This window comes from Sycon ciliatum, chromosome 4, assembly GCF_964019385.1.
Source record: "Sycon ciliatum chromosome 4, ocSycCili1.1, whole genome shotgun sequence".
In the NCBI taxonomy this organism is placed as follows: Eukaryota; Metazoa; Porifera; class Calcarea; order Leucosolenida; family Sycettidae; genus Sycon; species Sycon ciliatum.
In genome coordinates this window covers 13,955,676-13,980,760 of record NC_088646.1, presented here as the reverse complement: position 1 = coordinate 13,980,760, position 25,085 = coordinate 13,955,676, and the positions used below count along the sequence as shown (strand labels likewise).

Here is a 25,085-nt window from a genome sequence, read left to right as displayed (position 1 = left end):
GCACAGCAGCATGCACAGAAAAACAGAAACAGAAGTGCGTAGACAGACAGAGAGACAGATGGATGGACGGACAGACAGATACGCAATCACACACACACACATGCAACCAAAGAAACACACCGGCATACACATTCCAACGGACACAGCCATGAACACATGTCATCATCAGGATATATGCATAAGGCATACATGATAATTCTTTTTAATATACCTCAGAGGCCAATACTACAGCCCCTACGATATATTTCTCCCGCATAGCATTCCAGTCCCACTAAATTTGATAAGCTTCTGTTCTTCCTGTCCTTTCCAATGTCAAGTTATTTTCGAGCTATCAGTAGCCAACTTGCCACCATAGTAATCATCTTTGGTGAAATTGTGCCAGGTGCCTGGCTTCTACTCAGAGTAATATATCCCGGCCTTGGTCAGGATTTTTCCACTTTATGGAACATACTTAGGATACTCAATCTTGGATTTTGCTGTCTGCACTCAGTTGTGCAAAACCCAGAGGGCACAGCCAGGCAGATTGTTTCCCTTCTCATTGTGTGTATTTTTAATGGTCCATATTCTATTGCCCATCTGCCTCCTTAACAACATCAAAGCACACGTCCTACCCCCCCCCACACACACAGACACACACAAGCCCGCGCACACATTGTATTTGCTCACTGCCATCAACTGGCAACATGGGTCTCCCCTTGGGAGTGGAGAGAGAGATTCAGAAGAAATCTTGGAAAGATGACTCAGTTGGCTATCGAACCGCCCAACAATGGCTAACAACTCCCAAACCCCCAACCTACGGGTGGACTTAAAAATATGACTTCACTTATGGGCTTACCACACCGCACTAAGTATGCGAGGGAAAGGTGCAGAAAAGGGATTGACGGCATCAGGGTCCCGTAAACCGTGAAATTATTGCGATGGTCTAATTTCTGCGAAATTCGCGACCGCGTGGAAATCGCGAAATTTAGACAGCGCGAAAAGGAGATCCATGAAAGGTTTAGCAAGAATACCACAGCAGGGATGAATTTATCCGGTATCGCATCGCAGTTTGCGATTCAAAATCGATCGAGTGCGACTCAAAAATCACAGCGACTCGCAGGAAACTGCGATGCATAAACGGCACTGCATACTAGCTCGCGCAGTCAGTAAAAGTGATGCTGTGACTATGTTGTACACTCACTACACCTAGTACCTGTACAGTGCACGGACCCCGCTTTTTTCTCGGGAAGGTGTGATTTCTAGTACATGTACCTGTGAACTGTGGCTGGCTCCGCGTGCACATACTGACTGTACTGGTGAGTGGTGTCCTACTTGAACTACACGTACCACTTTGCGCGGCTTTCATTCAGTAGTTCAGTAAGTAACGTTCATGTACATGATTGTACTTTCCGTACTGACAAGCATCATCTTTCCTCCACGATCCCGGCGGAGGTCTTGTTGTTTGTTTTCTTCTTTCTGGTTCACTTACCTCTTTTCGTGATATTATAGCTTTCTGCTTTCTGGTCGTGAGGAACGTTTGGAATCACGTTCGTCCTTCTCTCTGACAATTGTCCAAGCTGTAGTTTTTGTCTAGTCTGGTTCTGCCTCCAACATGTCTGTACGACAGAGTACCTTTGAGAAGTGGGTGGCAGAGGTTGATGTCCAGAAGAAATGGCTTGGTTCTGAGAAAGCTACAGGTGCAGCGGTGACGCTAATTTTCTGCCAGCTATGCAGACAGCACGAGTACTCCCTCCGTGGACTGAGAAATTTTAGTCGGTTTCCGTGGAAGAAAAAGTGCTAATCAAAAATCAAGGACTGCTACGCATTTTGGCGTTTGCGTCGCGAAACTGCTATGCAAAAAAATGACAGTAAATTCATCCCTGCACAGGTTTAGCAAGAATGCCATTCTGCAATCGCAAAATTGAAACCTCGCAAACCTGTCCGGATTGTGAAAACGCGAACTAAAAACGCCGCGAAAATGTCACGCTTTACAGTATCCGTCCCAGGATGCAAGTGCAGCTACCCCTGCTACCCCTGCTACCCCTGCTCCAGTGAAGGTAATACTTGCTGCTAGTGGCGGTGGTTAAATCAGAGTGGATCTGATAGAAGTTCACACACACACACACGCACACGCACACACACACACACACACACACACACACACACACACACACACACACACATTATATTACATGTACACAGTCACGCATATACTATAAATGGATGTCACATGATAAATGTACATTTCCGAAGGTGTGCAGGGATACAAACAGATAAAGCAAGCACATACCTGCTTTCACCTCTGGTTTTCTTCTCGTTCTTCTGTGATGTGATGTTCACGTTACTGCAATGTCCATCTGTACCGATTCTCCCAACTTTCTGTCCATCGGCACTGGTTCTTTCAACTTTCTGCAACACCACATTATGTAGAATAGTTCAAAAACAGAAAAGTTACATTCCTCATGCAACATGTTTCAGTTGCAAACATGGCATCTGATGTGTTCCCTATCGTTGTTTCTTTTCCTGGCTTTTTTTTTTTACAAAATAGCTATAAACTATCATCGTGCAAATGCCAGCAAGAGATAGCCAGGGAGGCACATAGCGATGGCAGCCGAAGCAGTGGAAGCAGGGCAGAAGCAGCTAAACTGACCAAGGGTGTCGGTAACAACACTGCTCATGCGCACCAAACAGAAAAAAATGCATAATGAAAGGAAAAGGAATGAAAAGGAAAGGTGACAGAAAAAAGCAAAATGAAAAGAAAATGAAGGACAACACTATGGAGCAAGGGAGAAGTAAAAGGTTAAGGTGACAGCACAATAGGATGGAAATGTTGGCTATAAAAGTTCAGCAGGAATTTATACAGGATGCTTCAAAGCGTGGGCAAGTCACCATGTAAAATCTGTGCAGCTGTGTAGTGTTACAGGTGAGTAGAGGCCTAATGCCAGTCAGCAGTCAGCAGAGCAGCAGATACTTGTGAAGTCCTTCCTTGAGTAGCTGGAGGCAAGGTAGAGCAGGTGGTCATGTGAGAAGCTCTGGAGGAAGACGATTCCACTCCTCAATGATGGCTGACGGAAATGATTTACTCGTACACTGTTGTGGGAGTGATGGCTGTGGAGCATGGCACACTGTAATCCGTGGCACACTGTAATCCATGGCACACTGTAATCCATGGCACACTGTAATCCATGTCACACTGTAATCCATGGCACACTGTAATCCATGGCAAAGTCAGCTCTGCTGGCGGGTGGATCATTTCTCACAGTGGCACTGAAGCTAGTTGGGAGGCACTGAAGCTTGTGTCATGACCCGGACTCGACTCGTCGTGAAAACGACCACGCAATGAGATTCAGCAGCCAAAAGCTGGGCTCCGAAATATTCTAGAGTTCTGTAAGAACCATGATTAGTCCCGCGAAGGATTTGGCACTTTCGTTAGTTGAGCAATCATGGCTTACAACTCGTGGCCTCGAGTCACAAGTGTTGTCGTACGGCGGCTACACCTTCAGTACAAGTCGTCAGCATTGTACTCACTACACTGTTGAGCTTGAGGGGACCCTGCTTAGTCCTGCAAGGGAGCTGATACCTTTGTTAGTCGAGCAAGCATGGCACCTCTTCTCGCGTCGTACGACGTAAAGGGACCTGCAAGTGCTTCGCGCACTGCGGACTCCGTTATCCCTTTTTGGGAGAGGTCGCGGCTTGACCGTGAAGCGCCCTACGGGGTAATGAGAGGGAAGAGCCTACGGGGCAGAAGATGAAGGGTGACCCAATCAAGACACCGTACGAAGGCGGCGCGCTCTAGCTGCAGCAACATCCGACAGCGTACTCCAGGCTCCGTCGCACGATCGACGTACGAATAACCTCGGAGATCACTCATATTTGTAACACTATCATGTAATGTGGGTGAGCGAGCTCCCCGAAGCTATACTAAATATTTCCTACTAATTATTATATCACAATTATACTATAACCAAAATCACATAAAAGCCGCCTTCTCGCTCCACATACACTGACATAACGACATGGACCCAGACAACAGAGACAGGAGCACACAGAGTGAGGGTAGTAGGCCGCAGCCAGATGTGACTAGGGTAGTAGGCCGCAGCCAGATGTGAACCGGAATGCAGAAGAAAACTAGGAGCAACAAGAGGGGGACAGACCCAGGAGTAAGGAATTAGCACATTCATCTAATAAGCCAGGACAAGCACCACTTGGGACCGTCAGATTAATTTCTCTGGACCGAGCCAGCCGGGAAAAAACCCTCGCGCCGACGGACGCATGAATGAGGGAAAAAACCGGGTGTATAACCCCAAGTGGCAATCTGGCAGTATAAAAACAGGCACAACATATCTACAGCCAAGAAAGAAATGGAAGAAGATGGGCAGACATGAAGGGTGGGGACACTGGTGAGACACAAAAAACTGACTGAAGGAGTCAGGCAAAAAGAACGGCAACAAAAAGCGAAAACATCAGATTCCATATTCGCAAGACAAATAATTTTGTTGCGCGAGAAATCATTTCTCGCCTCACTCGCTCCGCTCGGCCGGCGAGAAATAAAACTTCTTCCAACGAATAAAAGTATCTTTTGATCGCTCCCCTTCAACCTTCGACTACCTTGTGTGAGCCGGAAAACAGGTGTGAGCTAGCAACTTGGATGGCGACTATATTGGTCGTCTACCTGGGTAGCCACTAGACTGATCTAAGCCAAGTCACAAACCCGCCAAGCGCGGCCATGACACTTGTATAGGTAGGTGTGAGTAGTGACAGCGCGGCGGAGGGCCAGACTTGGGAGCCATAACTCACGGGAGATACTCTTTGTAGTGTATGTGTAGTTACTCTTTGTAGTGTATGTGTAATGGTAGTTTTCTCCGACCCTGTTATTGTGCTTTGATGAACCCGACATAACAAGTGGCGACGAAGATCGGATCATGGCGCTGCTCGGAAACCTGGGCCCCTTCACATCTACGGATGCTGATGACTGTGAGTCTTATCTGGCCAGGCTGGATCAATTCTACAAAGCGAATAAAATTGAGGACGGGCGGAAGAAATCTGTATTCTTGACAGTTGTAGGAGAAAGTGTTTTCAGGTTGCTAGTGACGCTGATCGCACCAGCAACACTGGATGACAAGTCCCTCTCAGAGCTGCGACAGACTCTGACTGCACACTTCTCCCCTAAGCGTCTGACAATTGCGGAACGCTACAAATTTTGGAGCCGCAGCCAGCAGGCAAGTGAGAGTTATCATGACTATGCCGCTGAGCTACGACGTTTGGCAAAGACCTGTGACTTCGGCAATGGTCTGGAAGATGCCATCCGCGACAGGTTCGTCTGTGGCATACGAGACGCTGTCGTTTGTAAAAAAATTGCTGACCATCGATGCCCTCACTTTGGAGACTGCTCTGAAAACGGCTGCAGCTCAGGAGGTGGTCGATCGCGAGGCTGCGCGCTTGATGGCCGCGGGTAGATCTACCTCCGAGTCCAGCGATGTCCATGCCGTTTGGCACAAGAGACAGCCACCTGCACCTAGACAGCGAGGCAAGTCCGGAGCCAGCACTACTGACGGGGCTGCGCCTTGTTATCGCTGTGGCAATAAGGACCATGCTCCTTCACAGTGTCGCTTCAAGGCTTCCGAGTGCCACTACTGCCACAAGCGTGGGCACCTCGAGAAGGTGTGTCGTACGAAAAAGGGCGACCAACACCAAACCAATTTTGTATGTGAGGAGCATGAAGTTGGTGATGTGTACTCCGTAGAGTCCCGTCCCAAGCTAACTGTGAATGTGATGTTAGACGGGGTGGAAACGACAATGGTGCTCGACACCAGAGCTGCAGTGAGCCTTATGTCACGTGAGACGTGGGACCGTACCAGTGACAAACAACTCGAACCGGCTAACATCAAGCTGCGCTCGTACACAGGTGATGAAGTCAATGTGTTGGGTCAAGCCACAGTGGAGGTATGCTATGATGGCCGTACAACGCCATTGCCACTGCTCATTGTTGAAGGCGAGGGTGCTACACTGCTCGGAAGGAATTGGTTGCCACACGTCCGACTCGACTGGTCATCCGTGTTTGGGGTTGACGAACCTACGGATGGACTCAATTTGGAGCGGATAGTTGCTGACAACGCGACCTTGTTTGACGGCCACGTTGGTGAGCTGCGAACAGGTGCATCTACCTTGCATCTGAAAGAGGACGCACGACCGGTGTTCAGGCGTCCCTTTTCAGTGCCGTACGCTGTCAAGCCCTTGGTTGAGGAGCAGCTCAGGAAGATGGAGCAGCAGCACATTATAGAGCCTGTCAAGCACAGCGAGTGGGCAACACCAGTAGTGGCTGTTCCAAAGCCCGATGGCTCAGTTCGTCTCTGCGGTGACTACAAGGTCACTGTGAATCCCCAACTACGAGTGGACCAGCACCCACTGCCGACAGCGCAGGACATCTTCAGCTCCCTGAATGGCTGCAAATATTTTGCGAAGCTGGATTTGTCGCAGGCGTATCTGCAAGTGCCGTTGGATGAGGCGTCCCAGAAGATGACTACCATCAACACGCACAAGGGCCTGTACCAGTTCAATCGTCTGCCCTACGGTGTTGCATCGGCTCCAGCGGTGTTCCAAGGAATCATGGACAAGCTCCTGGTTGGCTTGGAAGGCGTGTCCAAGTACCTGGACGACATCCTGATCGCTGCACCCACTCGCAGACTACTGCTGGAACGTCTGAACACGGTGTTGTCGATTCTGTTGCAAGCTGGTCTGAAGCTAAAGAAATCGAAATGCATGTTCTTCTCCGACTCAGTCCAGTACCTCGGCTTCAAAATTGACGCGTCGGGTCTACACGCCACCGATGAGAAAGTGCAAGCGGTTCAGAACGCACGTGCACCGACGAATGTCACGGAGCTCAAGTCATTCTTGAGTCTGGTGAATTATTATGGCCAGTTCATTGAGAACCTGGCTTCGCTCGCACAGCCTCTCTACGGTCTCCAGAAGCGTAACACCGTCTGGAAATGGCAAGCGCCACAGCAGCAAGCCTTCAGAGCTTTGAAGTCAGCTCTGAGTGCACCACCAGTTCTAGTTCATTATAGCCCTTCGCTACCGCTACGTCTGACCTGCGATGCATCAGGCACAGGAATTGGCGCTGTCTTGTCCCATGTGATGCCGGAAGGGCAGGAGCAACCAATCGCATACGCCAGCCGCTCTTTGACAACCAGCGAGCGCAATTATAGCCAACTGGAACGAGAAGCGCTTGCTATCGTGTTCGGTGTCACCAAGTTCCACTTGTACCTCTATGGACGGCGCTTCAACCTGGTGACCGACAACCGCCCTCTTGCCGTAATCTTCGGTCCAAAGAGAGGCATCCCCTCAATCGCAGCCATGCGGTTGCAGCGTTGGGCTGTAACACTATCAGCGTATCAATACGATGTGATGGTAAAGACGACTGAAGCCAACGCCAACGCTGATTACCTGTCACGCATGTCGCTTGATTCGCATAGCGTTGATGTGTGTGAGGTGTCTGAGATTCTGACGACTCACCAGGATCAGCTGCCAGTCCTCGCAGCAGACATCAGTGCAGAGACGGCCAAGGACATCGTGCTCAAGCAGGTACTGCAGCATGTCGCCAATGGTTGGCCCGAGACTGTCCCCTCAGAGCTGAAGCCCTTCCACCGCATCGCAGAGGAGCTCACAGTAGTGCAGGGCTGCCTTCAGCGAGGATTTCGCACAGTGGTGCCCAGCACGCTTCAGCCCCGGCTCCTTCAAGAGTTACACATTGCACACCCTGGTATGGTGCGCATGAAGGCTTTGGCAAGGAACCATGTATGGTGGCCAGGTCTTGACAGCGACGTGGAGCGAGCCGTCCGAAGCTGCCATGCATGCCAAGTGAACAAGAATCGTGATCAACCAGTGGAGGTGACACGTTGGCCCAATCCAGCAGCACCCTGGAGTCGCATTTACGCCGATTTTGCTGGACCAATGGAAGGACGAATGTATTTGATCGTGACTGATGCATTCTCCAAGTGGTTGGAAGTGATTCCTATGTCCTCCACCACCAGCAAGACGACTATCGCAGAGTTCCGGAAGCTGTTTGCGGCGTATGGTTCTCCTGATGCAATCGTGACGGACAACGGCCCGCAGTTCACGTCCGTGGAGTGGAGCAACTTCATGGCTGAGAGAAGTATCATCCACCTGCGCAGTGCACCATACTTCCCCGCAACCAACGGAGATGCAGAACGCTGTGTCCAAACATTCAAAGCTGCCTTGTAGAATGAGAAGCGTGGTCTACTGTCCTGGACCGAGGCACTGCAGACGTTCTTGGAACGGTATCGCTGGACTCCTCATGCGACAACAGGAGAAACTCCATCGGCATTGTTCCTTCAACGGGAGCTCAAGACCAGACTGCACCTGGTACAGCCGCAAGCCAAGAATACCACCACCGCTGCCTGCCACCAGCCGCCAGCAAAAGGGTTGGACGAAGGCAGCGCCGTCTATGCGGGGATGTTCAACCAGCCTCAGAAGTGGTCAGCTGGCACCGTATTGCAGCGGAAAGGCACCAAGTCTTTCGAAGTTAAACTGGCCAATGGTGTCATTGTGCGTAGACATGTGGACCAGCTGCGTGTTCGTGGTCCTGCAACGACTCCTGAGCTTCCCTCTGATCCTGAGAAGGTAGTTCAGCAACGTGATGCTCGGACGCCATCAAGGCGTCACGCACTGAAGCCACAGCGCTACAGGGACTGAACTATTCTAGAGCACCGCTCTGTTCTCTTGTTCATGTTCAGCCGCCTTGTCATAATGCTCACTCTTCGCACACTGTCCTGCCCTCTGTTAGGCTCTCCCTTGTGTTTTTGAAGGGGGAGATTGTAGTGTATGTGTAGTTGCATGACATCATTATTGTGTGTACACCAGTCCGCATGCGCGGTCTCTGAATCTGCATAACTTCTAGTGGAGCGGTGTTCTTTTCCCGCGCCTTGCTTGCTTTCGGACTGTTCTTCCAGATGTACTTGTAATGGTAGTTTTCTCCGACCCTGTTATTGTGCTTTGATGAACCCGACATAACACTCTTGAGAGCTTGTATCTAAATAGCATCTAGTTGGCGAAGGATTGTGGATTTTGGTGGCAGCCCCCAGACACACCAGCGGGCAATACTCCATTATTGATCTGACAAAGCCTTTGTAGACCTCGCTCCCTTCCACGAGCGTCGAGGATGGGGGTAGCTCTGGTCAGGAAATGTAGCCGTTGGCGTGCAAGTACATCTACAGAGCGCAACTTCTGGTGAAAAGACAACTGTGTATCAAACTGGACTCCTAGGAGCATGAGCTTTGCTTTCTCCACAACTGGTATTCCATCGAAGGAGATGGCTGGGAGCTGCCAATGTGGCCGATGATGATCGATGGTGAGGACCTGGGTTTTGGTGGGCTTAGATAAGATCTCCCAGGCCTCGCCCCAGGCGGAGAGGTCATCCACTGCATGCTGCAAAGCACGGCTTTGTTCATTCACATCTACGTCTACCGCAGGACACTGACACATTGTGGTGCCATATGCGTAGACACCAAAGTCTACTTCCTCTCGGAGAGTAGTGTCACAGTTGTTCACATACAATAGGAACAGGGTAGGCCCAAAAGATACTTCCCGAGGGACACTGGCAGTAATGGAGAAAAATAGGACTCGTGGCCAGGTGCGACTGCATGGAGATGCCAGGCTGATAGATAATCGGTCAACCAGGCTAAAAGGGGTCCCCGAGCCCATAGACAACTTCCTCAGTCCTTTTTGAATCTCACCAGTGTCCCTGCCCCTCACCCTTCATTTCTGCGCACCTTAATCTCGATTTTTCCAACTTTTTGCTATGATGTGCTTTGCCATGTTTCCATGATGCCAAATCTCCATTGGGGATATACGCCCATTTCTTCACCTCACTACTGCGTCCGTCGGCGTGAGGGCGGTGCTCATTAAGCAGAACCAGGAAATGAGGTTCCACTATACCACAATTTCTTGTTTTTTTTAGGATAGAGCCTTCAGGATTCGGGTTTATGGTCTACCCTGGATCTAGCTTGTACAACGCCGGTTACAGGGCGGGGGGGGGGGGGGGGGCTTGCTTTTCCATCACCTTGAAATGGGGCAGCTGTTGGCAACACTCTTCTCACTCCACATATACTGGCATACACAGAGACATAGACAGCAATAGCGACAACACACAAAGTGAAGGGTAGTTGGCCGCAGCCAGATGTGAACCGGATAACGAGTGAGGCATGGAAGCAAGCAAGGACTGAGAACAGAGTGTCTCAGATAGAATAGGCATGCCAGTGGATAGCAGAAATAGGCCATGATGCAGAACCACTTGGGACCGTCAGATTAATTTTCCTGGACCGAGCCAGGCGGGAAAAAACCCTCGCGCCGACGGATGCATTTGTGAGGGAAAAAACGGGTGTATATCCCCAGTGGCGATTAGGCATCATGTAGGCATGGCAAGCACATCACGGCAAACAGTGATAAAAAACATTGATAATATGCACAGAAATAAAGGGTGGGAGGGCAGGGACACTGGTGAGACTCAAAACTGACTGAAGAAGTCAGGAAAAGAAGCGACAACAAAGAACACACCAGATGCCATATTTGCAACTGAAAATATTTCGCGAGAAATCATTTCTCGCCTATCTCGCTGCACTCGGCCGGCGAGAAATACAACTTACCTGATCAGGTGATAATCCTTGCAGGGTCGCTTCACGGAGTGATTGAATTTCTTCTCTCTCCTGTAAGCGAAGGATTTGTTACACACATGCGAGCAACAACGCATACATCCCCCCCCCCCCCCCACGTTCACACGTGCGCGCACACACACACACATGCATGCACATACACATGCACACTCACACGAGCATGTGGGTATTATACACAAACACACATAGTTAGTTCCTGAGAAACTGAGAAACAACTGAAATGATTAAGCGACCACCCCACTGTGCAAACAAAAGCGGTCGTTAAAGCCAGGTGGTCTTTAGAACCAGGTCCAATACATTTGTGGCATATCGGATCGTGTACGTACATGTGCATAATTGTACTTCGAAGTACATGTATGTACTCATATTGACAGGTGTGGAGCATAGGATATTTTCATGCAAGAAAAGTACACCTCACTCAAGTCCATGCAGCGCATCCTGCAGTGTAACTGGTCACCTCTGTTTACTGCATGCACTTGCTTCAGTCATTCAGAGCGCACTTCAACATGTTGCAGTCAGCCCTGCCAGCCAAGATGGCACTTTTGGCTAGTTTTGGTCGCTGTGTGCAGGTCCAATATGGCATTTGGTACACTAAAAGTCGGTCGCTGGTCGCGCAAGGCAGGTGGTCGTTGTATCCGGTGCAGTTTCTGTGTAGAACTGTCGGTGCATGGAAAAACGGTCGTCAAAAGCAGGTGGTCGCTTACACCAGGTTTTACTGTTATGCCTGGTTCACACTAGGCCGATTTTCCGGCCGACATGGACTCGTACGAAAAATCCTCAAGATCGGGGCGAAAATTGCGTAGTGTGAACTGTGTTGTCGTACAGGGTTCCGACAAATCTGCGGCGATTTTCTTGTCGCACTAGTTTTCGGCCAAGTATTGACTGGTCGATATTTAGCCGAAAAGCCGGCCGATTTTTACTGCTTGCACGTGATGGAGCGGTCATCGGACCAATCACGGTAGGCTTTTCACCATGACAGCAAAGAGCGTCGATGTCGAGCTCATGACCTCTTGTACTTTTGTACTCTTGAGTCTTGATGAAATGTAAAGTCCTACCAAAATTTCATAACCCCCATGAACTCTTGCTTTTATGGATAATCGATGCGACTCTATTGCGAGTGAGTCGTTCCCCGTGTGTGAACAGGCCGTCCGACTCAGTCAACACAGTCGGCAGACTCCATGTCGGAGTCGGTGTCGGAGCACCGGCCGGAAAATCGGCCTAGTGTGAACCAGGCTTAAGTCGACTTTTCCCGTTTGCATCTTTCCCTCAAACTAGTGAGTAATAAGTCAAGGCAAATACTTCGTCGAATATCAAATCAATCAAACCAAGAGTACATACACCGGAGTGTGCAGCACCTTATCTATGCTACTCAAAACTGATCTCACCGCGAAGCTTTTGCTTAGGTCATCTTGAATCATAGAAAACATGTACAGTCAAATCTGTCGTAAGCGACCGCCCCTTGGTGCAAGAAAAAGCGGTCTCTTACGGCAGATGGTCTCTTACGGCAGATGTATGGTAAATCCGGCATACCGGGCATGCATATATGCTTCCATGTACTCAAATCGACGAGAATAATGTGATTTTTAATAATATCATTTTATTGGATATTCGATAGAATATAGGGGTGCACAAACCCAAGAATAGTGCACATACCAGGGCTAATCTTGAGAGCTACAGCGCAGCCTCAGTACAGGCTAGGGCCAGTCGATCGCACTTGCAAGACAGCGCATTTTCAAACCTTGCAGTTGACAGCGCACTGGCAAGTACAGTTTCGCACCTGACTGAACCTGGGTCGTGGTCGCTTACAGCAGATTGAATGCAGCCATCGTGCATGAAATCGCGGTCGCTGGTCGCGCACAGCAGATGGTCGCTCTGGACAGATCAGTTTGTATGTGAAACCGTCGGTGCACGGAAAATCGGTCGCTAACGGTAGATGGTCGCCTACAACAGAGGTCGCTAACGGCAGATTTGACTGTAACACCGTAGGCTCAGGGTTACAAATCACCTTATCACTAAGGTGATAGCAGGAACATCGCGCTTTTCACTTTTGGTATGACAAGCTGCAAGCAGCAATGCACACTGCAGAAATTACCTTGGTGATGGGGTAAAATGACCGTGAGGACATGTTTGAGATACAGAAAAGGTGAGTCACTATGACCTTAACAAAACATTTCGCCATGGGATGATTTCCCCGAGCTGTAAACTCTGGTCCATGTACTCTTCATCAAACTGTAATAAGTGATTCACAAGTTGTTATTGTTTTTATGTGACTTTAATTCAGGCACGATTGAACAGGCATGGCTGCCTTCTCACTAGAGGGTAACCCCAGCTCCTATAAGAAAAGGCGAATGATCTGTCCCAGAGTTGATATTACCAACACAATTAATATCATTACAGAGTTGGTACTACCAAGGTTAGTGACAGAATTACACAATCAGGACAAAAGACACAATATTACCTTGAGAGAATTAAAAAAAAATCATGGTTGACTAGCTCATACCTTTCTCTCCTTTTGCCACTTGTAACAATCATTCAAGGTGAGTTTCGGATTCTTTATCCATTCCGACAAGCGAATTGAATGGCACCTACGTAAGACAAAAACGAAAGAAAAGCATTTTAAATAGTTAGTGCGTGATTCACACGACGTGCAAACCCACGTGTATCGCACTGTATCCATAGAGATATACTCGTGTGACCAAAACGCGAGTGAAATCTTTTTACACTTGTGCGCGAGCCATGTGCCCACGTGTGTGCTTTGCGCGCGTGTAAAAACCAGCGAAAGTACTGGAGTATGCTCAAGTACACCGACTCATGCGAGATTTGCACACGTCTGGTATATGTGTGAATCTGCCGGGCAGCTTGTCCACTTCTACACAAACATGTTATCGTGTATTTTACACGCTGTGTGAATCGCCTATAAGGGGTCATCCTTTTAAATATCGATATTTTTTCAAGACGATAATTGTTTTGTTCATTTCTTCCCGGACCCCCCCCCCCCTCAAACGAACATACCGGTACACATGTTTATGCAGGGCATGGATATGTTTCAATGAAGTGCAATCTTCTCGTGAACCGTGACCAACTGCAACTCCAAATTCACCATACACCTAGGTTTGCATTGCCACGGTCACACAACCTTGCCGTGGCCATGTTCAAGAGGCTGACTTTCACTTTGCGTAGGTCATAAAATACGTGTTTGCACAGTGCCTGTCCACATCTAGGGATCGATAATTTTTTCACACAGACGAGACGAACATGGACTCCCCCCACCACCCCCCACCCCCACCCCCCAACGAACCGGGCCAATATCTTCTCTAAAAAATAGATTGGAGTGAACAACTTGTCAACGCCTTCTAGGTTCGGCCTGGTCCCATAGCTCAGACGGTTAGAGCATTGCTCACTGACAAGCACGGTCCCAGGTTCAAATTCTGGTGGGTCTGGCATTTTTTCTCTTTTCAGGCAGTTAAACTTCCCCGACTGACCTTTGAATCTTGAAGTTCTCCCAATCATTTCAAAAATACATTGATATTAATTTTGTGGACGACCCCTAATAGTAGTAATTAACTGAAACCAAGGAATTTCGTTGCTCCCACACTGGAACTCGTGCTTTTCCTGATAAAAAAAATATCGTCGAAGTCGCTACCAGTATTTCCAACTGGTCCAGGTAAAACATTTGGTTTTCGATGTGTACCTGAATCAGAAAGGTAAAAATACTGTAATACATCATCCAGATCTATGCTTATAAAGAGAAAGAAATATCTGGTTAATCCGCAAAAAAATTGAATGATTGCGGTTGCTGCATCTCAACTCACCGCTTCTGGATAATCTTGATGGCTTCTGCATTGATACGTACAAAGTTGCCATGGTCAGTGAACACATGTGATTTCCGCATTGCTGAACAAAACATGGCATAAAAAGCACACCACTGCTCAGGCATGCAGGCATGCAGGCATGCAGGCATGGTGCAGTACATGTACAGTGCTGGCAACTGACTCCCTTGTCCCGACTCCCACCGCGCCGCCAAGGGAGTCGGATTTCAGTTGCCAGCACTGTACTTCAAATACAAACGTGCACGTGTTCAGCGAAAGGGTCAAGCTGATGGCGCATTCATTTCCGGATCAAATCATGCACCAAGATTCAATATTGATCGGAGTCAAATCAAACACAGATTTCGAGCGAGATTTTCCTTAGCAGCTATAACCTCAGACTCGTAGCCCTCAGTGTTTCCAGGTTGCCGGGAAACCCCCTCCGGGGTGCAGCACAGACGCCAAAACCTTTGAAAGCTACAGTTAACCTGGTATGAGCGGTGACCTCTGGCTTGACCACAACAGGGCTGAAGTGCACTCAAAGTTCTCTTTCATGTTGCGTATTACAATAGAAAATTCTTAGATGTGAATGAACCACAACACACTGACAATGGTAATGTAAAGTCCCAGATTGGGCAGGCTCCGAGTTAACCCCGTCGGAGTACAACCCCAGCCCCCCCCCCCCCTCACAGACCCTTCCAGCTACAGGCCTGAACCTGGTGATGGCATCACTGGTACAGAACACTCCACTTAGCTAAGAACCAATACTGCTAGTCAAGCTGGTGTCATCACTCACTCAATGTGCACATAACACTGCTAGTCAAGCTGGTGTCATCACTCACTCAATGTGCACATAACACTGCTAGTCAAGCTGGTGTCATCACTCACTCAATGTGCACATAACACTGCTAGTCAAGCTGGTGTCATCACTCACTCAATGTGCACATAATATTGCTAGTCAAGCTGGTGTCATCACTCACTCAATGTGCACATAATATTGCTAGTCAAGCTGGTGTCATCACTCACTCAATGTGCACATAATATTGCTAGTCAAGCTGGTGTCATCACTCACTCAATGTGCACATAATATTGCTAGTCAAGCTGGTGTCATCACTCACTCTGGCAATGTGCACATAATATTGCTAGTCAAGCTGGTGTCATCATCACTCACTCAATGTGCACATGTTTGGCCAGTACTGAGGTTACTAACACCTCCACGGTAAGGTTGCTTCATGAATGGCCTAGTTTGGGATGATTTTTCTAGGGAGACGACAGGAGTGCGTGGCATGCAGAATGGTGCGGGCGTTGCTGCCGGTCTGCTCATTACAGTCACAGAGCCAAACAGAGCCGAACAATGCATGATGGAGATGCAGTGATCTACGGTCTAGGGCAACAGCCTCAAGTGCTATCTCTACATGGTACACGATACAGGCCAAGGCATTGCAACGATTGCAGGCAGAAAACATGCCTTGGCGCTATGTCCAAAGTGAATTTTGACCATGGCACATCGGTGATGGTGAGGAAGGTTTGTCTTTCCCAGCATGCCGTGTCAGTGGAGTGCCAAATTCCACGCTCCACTTCCGTGGTTGCCATGGACTGTTGTCATGGTATTTCGTACTATGCCCTGAATGACCATGCCTAAAGTAGGCCTGTGGCACCGACTTTGGAGGTGGGGTGGCCATGGAAGGGGGTGCGGGGGTCCTCCCGGGAAAATTTTCTAAATTGAAGCCAATTGCAAGCATTTCGGCGCATTTGGTGCCATTTGGTGCCATTTCGGTGTAACTACAATGACTTATTGATTCTGCAACAAAACAAGAAGATGCTACTATTGGTGACAAGGATACTCCATTACCCTTCCCCGAGAAAAAATGTCAAAAATTGAAGCCAATTTGCATCCATTTCCGGGCATTTGGTGCCATTTTAGTGTAACTGCAATGAAAGACTTTTTGATTCTGCAACAAACCAAGAAAACGCTACGATCAGGGACACGGATTCTTCATTACTCGCCACATTTGTGCTGAGCTGCAATCATCGCTCTTTGTTGCAGTGTGCTCCAAAAAAACCCACAAAAGTGGGGCGGCCTCTGTCGCCCCAGCCGCCTAGGCTGTGACGGACTTGTAAAGTGCGTGAACTCCTGCATCAGCCCCTTAGCAACAGTTTAGGGTCAGGTTTTAGGTCAATGTTAGAACAGAGGCTGTACTGCATGTCTGTGTATGATGGTCCTACGCAAACTATCAGTAATCTGATGTTGCATGTGAGAAAATATTGCTAATTCCTCATACAATCCTGTGCCGAATGGTGGTGAATTTGGATGGTCATGGAACAGCAAGGAACATTGCACTAGAGAGCTCTGAAAAAGAACACATAGTGCTTTCTCTCCCCTCCCCTCAAACAAAAGCTGAAGTGAGGTGCTGATATTGATGGACTGTAATGTGACACCACAAAACAGTTTTACTGACCTGCCAAATGTTTCGGTATCTTCTCAAAGACTTCAGCTGAAGTCAGTGCAACATGCATGGCCAGCAATCTGCACAAATACACAAGCACAGATTATACATTTAAACCCCTGGATAGCTAGCCACTTCGAAGGTGACGTCTTTAGGTCTCGTGACGGTGGAGCTCAGAGGCAGACAATACCTAGCAGAAGGTCAGGCTGAACATGACTCAGAACTGTTCTCATATTTCCAGTCTTATAATCACTCATAATTATGTCAACAGAAATAAACTCGTTAGCCGACTTAAAATCCTGCGCAGCAGTGCAGGACTTTGACAGAAGACAGAACGACAGACACTTTGAATATACAGTCAACTTCGCTAATAACGACTGCGGATATAACGACAATTCGCGAATAACGACAGAATTTCCATGCCCAGAGCAAAGTCCCTTCCCACTGTAATACATATAATGAGACTTCGGGTATAACGACACTTCGCGAATAAGGACACCTTTTTGATGCCCCGCCGAGTGTCGTTATAAGCAAAGTTGACTGTACTACTAGAGTACACTGGCCATCGAGTAAACGCACATAAAGGCATACATGCCAAGTTACATGCCAAGTTACATGCCAAGTTACATGCCAAGTTACATGCCAAGTTACATGCCAAGTTACATGCCAAGGTAAAGGGCAAACTGGTTCAGTAGGATGCGCATGTACTCGTACATGTATAGAGAGCATGGGTGAGGCTATGGCCCTGAATAGTGTTCAAGCAAAGTTTGAACTATACCCCGTCAATACAGTGAGTGCAAAGGTGCATACCTGAGATGTTCACAATGCCGTTTTGATTTCTGTTAGAAACAGTACACAACACACATATGCAGCATGACGTTAAAAGCATTCTACACTTCAATCTTAGAGTTTTATGATCTACATGTACATGCTAAAAGAGTTTTAGCTTCTGCTGATGGTGTACATACCGGCATGTTGTGTACTGGGTTGATGCTAGAAGAAGGGGTGGGAGAGATCCTTGTAGTGGGCAGATGTGGGTGCCTGCATACATACATAATAGTTATGAGCAATGTCAACTGATGAGCCTACCCAGTTCTTGGTGAAGGCTTCGTCTAACACACGCATCCAATAGTCGCCACACTGTGCAGCCATCATACCAATCTAGAAGCATATCAAACAGGTCAGCGACAAAGGAGAACAATAATAGAAAAGCTGACAGGATCGCTTTTCTAAAGGACACCAACAATGACAACATCAGCTGAGCATCAAGAGCAGCAACAAACGCACTGTAAAAGGATGCAGAAAGCAGTATGAACCTAAATACACCCACATGGTCTGAGCATACAGAATAGAACAGTGGACCAAGCCTATGATGGTATTGTTACTCAGGCGGTGTTGTTACTCAGATGGTGTTGTTACTCAGATGGTGGTGTCATACACAATGTCATAGTACAATCACCGGACAACAGGGAGAAGAGTAATGATCAAGTCACCGGTATAACTATGTGTTATGTACATTGTACAAGGAAACCAGGGTGTTAATAACGGGGAAATTGTGTGCCAGTGCCAGGAATCGCAGCTTAGGGTAAGAGGTTTGAAGTGAGGAGGGGAGAGGGAGGTGACATGGTACTTTTGTGGTGTCGTGCTTTCGGTGTTAGGGTGTCTTGTGTTGTGCTAAAGTTTATCAGCGGAACTTGTGTACATGGGATAGTGTGAGCTTCAGTACAGATTTGCTACTTCACCGTATTGGGATAACAGATGACTGCTCCTATTGTGATACCACAACGACTGTACAGGTACTTGTGCTCACACCAGCACACTAGTAGAATTGAATTCCTAATGATTTTTGAAATATGGGGACATTAGTGTGGGGAGAAGGTGGTGATCTTCAGTGTGCCAAGGCCACATTGCTTTTGCTTTGTGATGCTGCTACAGTAGACTCTTTCACGATCGGCTTCCTTTGTGATTGTTAAAAGATATAAAGTTACTGGTAATGAAAGACAAATATTGGCCAGTTGTCAGATATCCTCACAGACATAATTCTATAGCCTAGGACAGAACATAGTATAGATAACCTACTGAAGCTACGTCCAGTTACCGGTACCTGCCATGCACCCACATGTACATACCTGTCCCCTCGGAAATTTGTAGAGATAAAATATTAAAGTTGTGATGGTTTTGCTGGCCCTACATAAGTGTGTTTGGGGTTAAGAATACGGGGCAAGCGGTTGGAGCACGGGCAATATCACCTACACATTCACACACTCACACACACACATGTGTCACAGTCGTCCCCAAAATTCATCCAAACATCGATACAAGTGACTATCCGTGTAGCTATAAGGGAGAACTAAATCAATAGAAAGTCAAGTACTCGCTGGTAGCTAGCGTGTGTGAACAATGCTGTATGTACAGCTAGCGTGTGTGAACAATGCTGTATGTACAGCTAGCGTGTGTGAACAATGCTGTATGTACAGCTAGCGTGTGTGAACAATGCTGTATGTACAGCTAGCGTGTGTGAACAATGCTGTATGTACAGCTAGCGTGTGTGAACAATGCTGTATGTACAGCTAGCGTGTGTGAACAATGCTGTATGTACAGCTAGCGTGTGTGAACAATGCTGTATGTACAGCTAGCGTGTGTGAACAATGCTGTATGTACAGCTAGCGTGTGTGAACAATGCTGTATGTACAGCTAGCGTGTGTGAACAATGCTGTATGTACAGCTAGCGTGTGTGAACAATGCTGTATGTACAGCTAGCGTGTGTGAACAATGCTGTATGTACAGCTAGCGTGTGTGAACAATGCTGTATGTACAGCTAGCGTGTGTGAACAATGCTGTATGTACAGCTAGCGTGTGTGAACAATGCTGTATGTACAGCTAGCGTGTGTGAACAATGCTGTATGTACAGCTAGCGTGTGTGAACAATGCTGTATGTACAGCTAGCGTGTGTGAACAATGCTGTATGTACAGCTAGCGTGTGTGAACAATGCTGTATGTACAGCTAGCGTGTGTGAACAATGCTGTATGTACAGCTAGCGTGTGTGAACAATGCTGTATGTACAGCTAGCGTGTGTGAACAATGCTGTATGTACAGCTAGCGTGTGTGAACAATGCTGTATGTACAGCTAGCGTGTGTGAACAATGCTGTATGTACAGCTAGCGTGTGTGAACAATGCTGTATGTACGTGTGTGAACAATGCTGTATGTACAGCTAGCGTGTGTGAACAATGCTGTATGTACAGCTAGCGTGTGTGAACAATGCTGTATGTACAGCTAGCGTGTGTGAACAATGCTGTATGTACAGCTAGCGTGTGTGAACAATGCTGTATGTACAGCTAGCGTGTGTGAACAATGCTGTATGTACAGCTAGCGTGTGTGAACAATGCTGTATGTACAGCTAGCGTGTGTGAACAATGCTGTATGTACAGCTAGCGTGTGTGAACAATGCTGTATGTACAGCTAGCGTGTGTGAACAATGCTGTATGTACAGCTAGCGTGTGTGAACAATGCTGTATGTACAGCTAGCGTGTGTGAACAATGCTGTATGTACAGCTAGCGTGTGTGAACAATGCTGTATGTACAGCTAGCGTGTGTGAACAATGCTGTATGTACAGCTAGCGTGTGTGAACAATGCTGTATGTACAGCTAGCGTGTGTGAACAATGCTGTATGTACAGCTAGCGTGTGTGAACAATGCTGTATGTACAGCTAGCGTGTGTGAACAATGCTGTATGTACAGCTAGCGTGTGTGAACAATGCTGTATGTACAGCTAGCGTGTGTGAACAATGCTGTATGTACAGCTAGCGTGTGTGAACAATGCTGTATGTACAGCTAGCGTGTGTGAACAATGCTGTATGTACAGCTAGCGTGTGTGAACAATGCTGTATGTACAGCTAGCGTGTGTGAACAATGCTGTATGTACAGCTGCTGCACTACATACTCTTCTGCACCATCTGATGATCGTTCATTCTGCAAGTTCTACTCTTTCCCACATCATTCGCAACGATATTGTAAAAACTTCACAGTTTGCTGCAAAGGCAGAAATTTGCAGAACATTTTGCTGTGGTGAGATTGCAAATTTCCGAGGGGGCATACATACACACACGGACACATACACACATGGACACATACACACTCGGTCACACACAGACACATACACACAGACTCATATACACACGGACACACACACGGACACCTCCTCCTCCTCCTCCTTCGCCCACTGCCACGATTGGCTATGTGTCCCCAAACGGGGCGACTTGAAGGAGTGCTGTCTTCGGAACGCGGTATCAGGCCCTGCGAGTCCGGCGGGGCGTGAATGGCTGTTTGACTGTTTCTTTTTTGCTTTTGCGGAGCGACGGGGGGTGCAACTATGTCTAGCGACGTCTTGAGTACGGCTGAAACGGAGTGTGCAGACCATACACAGGAGTGGTTTCACGGGACACACACACACACACACACACGCAAACATATGCACTGTACCCCACGTACCAGCTCATCCTTCGGCTTCTGTGGAAGCAGTTCATCCATTCCATCAATCTTCATTGACTTCAGCAAACGAATGACAGCTTCTGTCACTTGTCTACCTCGGACTGGTTGATTGCAAAATAGTTCCTGGTTCCGTTTGAACAGAACAAGAATAATGGTTAAATAAAACCTTTCAAGTTTTCTTAAATAAAAAAACTTGGTAAAGTTTTTTTTATAAAGCATTACCAAGTTTTACCTTTAATCAAAACACAGTGGTATGTTACGGTCACTGTTGCTTGAAGGGTATAGTTAGATGTGTCAGTGATTGGCTCCAAGCAAACAGTTCAGTTAACTTGCTACCACACAGTGGACAGGTAGGAATTCAATCATAACACCGAGCACTCCCTCAGTATGTGTAGCGTTAAAACCATCGCATTGATTATGGGTGATATTAATCACAACACAGTTTTCTCTTGGTCTGCGTGGCGCTAAATAAATCACATGGATAATGGTCAGGAAGTTAGAATGTAGTTATTACTGCATGAGCTTGTGTGGTATTGTGAAGTGGAGTTACACAAAGTATGTCGAACCTCTAACCAAATGCATTGCCATGCAGGATACTGAAACTGGCCGTACCGAGATTACTGGGTCAAGCACTGAAACTGACCGTACCGAGATTACTGGGTCAAGCACTGGACCTGGGTAGAATAAGTGCGTGTCAGGTGAATAGACTGATAAGACAGTACAATGCATACCATGCATACATGATGTATACCATGCATACATGATGTATACCATCCATACATGATGTATATGTAGGACTGCAATGCTGAGAACAACATGCACGTTTGCAGCACTGCACCGGTGCCATTACCTCAAGAGACTCCATTCTTCTAGCTGTCGAGTTGTTGCAACATTCCAATCTAAAAAGAATAAACATGGGGAACAATGCAGATGTCTTACTCCATAGAAGTAGGCCAGTGTGTCTCGATAACAGGAACACACTTTATCGCAGTGAGTAGAGGGTGAGGCACATCGACCAAAAGGACCCTGGCATAAGTTTCCTAAATGTCTATTCCTGAAGGTTTTCGAAGCCTTCTCATCTGAAAGGAATTACAGGCGGCAAGGAATAAGCACATTAGACAAATGCCATGGCCCTTGTTTATTACACTTATATCTCTCTTATCCAGACGGTCCGGGACCGGGCACTGCCCAGAACATGGAAATGTCTATAAATCGGAATCACATACGTTTTGATGGAGAAGGGTCAGAGATCTGGCATATGATGTCACTCTTCCCACAAAAATTGGCAAAAAGAGTAGTAATAATTCCACATAATGGAAACAAGCAAAACGGTGGGCAACACAAGGTTTTGAACAGTCAGACGTGCACAAGGTAGCACCAGACTGACAAGGAGGACTGAGAAAACCTGGTTTAGTTGGTGGACTCTAACGCATAACTTGTGCCCTACCGTTTCCTTGGCTCACCATCTATTTATGAGTGTACACTTTCAGCATGGATGCAGTGAATGGGATTTTCGGTCTTCGACCACTTTGGCGGCGGGTGTAATCTATTCATCTCCCATCGCATTAGGAGCTGCATCTGCACCTTGATCGTTGAGGGTGGTGGTGTTCCTACGGATTCGAGGAAAACTCTATCTAACTGAGTCTCTGCCCGAACCGTGAAATTTATTTTATTTTATAGCATGGGCTTAGCTATGGCAACATATGGCAACACGACGTATAGTCCTAGAATTCATCATCAAACACTGGAACAAGGTCAACACTGAACAGGGTCAGCACTCAGTTTCAAACTGCATTACCACGCACTGTCACTGAGGCTGTACACATCAACTCACGCCGCATTCAGTCACGCTCGAGCGAAGCCACAGAAAAGTGCAGTCAGTGTGCTAGCGAGCATGTGCTGTGCGCAAACTAGTAGGAATATGCTTTTGAACCACATGTATCGATATTTCTAACGCACATACCTGAGATCAATCAAAGAAGTCGAAAACTGTCCACATCTCTCAGTGAACACTGATCAATCAGAGAAGTCGAAGATCATCCACATCTCTCAGTCGACAGCAAACTAACTTCATCGAAGCAGCTGGGGAAAGCGAACTGGATATTAGTAGCTTGTGCGGCTTAGGCAAACAGAGTCAAAATGTGCCACTTGTAGCAAACTGAGGAAGAGACGCCACAATTGTACATGCAGGTAAGAGTAAGACGTCGGAAAACGAGAACTACCACTAGTATCAGTATCACAGACTCAGTATCAGAAGCAATGAAACCATTCACTGAGTCAGTGTGTTACTGACTGTGACTGTTTGAAAAAAACAGAGATGCAGTTTTGAAAAAGGTGCAGCTGCATGCATAAGTAGCCACGGATATCCGGACGCACGTGATGTTGAACTACAGTCTACACTACAGAGACTACATTCTACTTTCTAGTCTACAAAACTGAGTCGTATCTATGCAGTATCAGTATGCTTTTTGCCACAGAGACCATTACCATGGAAACTACAGCGCGGATTTTCGTCTTGTAAAATTAATGGATTATGTACATGTAAGTAAGTATATTATTACTTTGGGAATTGTTTCATTTTAATTGTTTATAGTTATGAGTGCACAATTGATATTTTTCATTGCTATTTTAAGTATATTATTAGTTGTTGACTTGTCTAGTCTTTGGAGTTTGGCCCTCATAATATTATAATCAGTGTTTCAAGGCGTTTGGGTCTTGCCATCGAGTGAGCGAGTGTAGATCTGGACGGTAGTGCCACTGCTACTACTACTACTACTACTACTACTACTACTACTACTACTACTACTACTACTACTACTACTACTACTACTACTACTACTACTACTACTACTACTACTACTACTACTACTACTACTACTACTACTACTACTACTACTACTACTACTACTACTACTACTACTACTACTACTACTACTACTACTACTACTACTACTACTACTACTACTACTACTACTACTACTACTACTACTACTACTACTACTACTACTACTACTACTACTACTACTACTACTACTACTACTACTACTACTACTACTACTACTACTACTACTACTACTACTACTACTACTACTACTACTACTACTACTACTACTACTACTACTACTACTACTACTACTACTACTACTACTACTACTACTACTACTACTACTACTACTACTACTACTACTACTACTACTACTACTACTACTACTACTACTACTACTACTACTACTACTACTACTACTACTACTACTACTACTACTACTACTACTACTACTACTACTACTACTACTACTACTACTACTACTACTACTACTACTACTACTACTACTACTACTACTACTACTACTACTACTACTACTACTACTACTACTACTACTACTACTACTACTACTACTACTACTACTACTACTACTACTACTACTACTACTACTACTACTACTACTACTACTACTACTACTACTACTACTACTACTACTACTACTACTACTACTACTACTACTACTACTACTACTACTACTACTACTACTACTACTACTACTACTACTACTACTACTACTACTACTACTACTACTACTACTACTACTACTACTACTACTACTACTACTACTACTACTACTACTACTACTACTACTACTACTACTACTACTACTACTACTACTACTACTACTACT

The 25,085-nt window shown here is 46.8% G+C and overlaps 1 protein-coding gene across 3 annotated transcripts in view; it reads right to left on the bottom strand.

The window, feature by feature from the left end:
• LOC135814607 (uncharacterized) overlaps positions 1-23,602 on the bottom strand; it is a 71,181-nt gene extending 47,579 nt beyond the window's left edge. For 2 of the 3 annotated variants that reach the window (XM_065327759.1, XM_065327760.1), the window contains exons 1-10: positions 23,375-23,602; positions 22,262-22,310; positions 21,412-21,534; positions 18,010-18,081; positions 17,731-17,759; positions 16,933-17,000; positions 14,480-14,561; positions 13,168-13,252; positions 10,641-10,700; positions 2,270-2,388 (exon numbers count right to left, since the gene is read on the bottom strand). In XM_065327759.1, coding sequence (XP_065183831.1) covers positions 2,270-2,388; positions 10,641-10,700; positions 13,168-13,252; positions 14,480-14,561; positions 16,933-17,000; positions 17,731-17,759; positions 18,010-18,081; positions 21,412-21,534; positions 22,262-22,276 — 653 coding nt within the window. In that variant the 5' untranslated portion in view covers positions 22,277-22,310; positions 23,375-23,602. The remainder of the gene's footprint in view (positions 1-2,269; positions 2,389-10,640; positions 10,701-13,167; positions 13,253-14,479; positions 14,562-16,932; positions 17,001-17,730; positions 17,760-18,009; positions 18,082-21,411; positions 21,535-22,261; positions 22,311-23,374) is intronic. The other variant, XM_065327761.1, reaches the window with a different exon arrangement.
• Between the last annotated feature and the right edge of the window lie 1,483 nt (positions 23,603-25,085).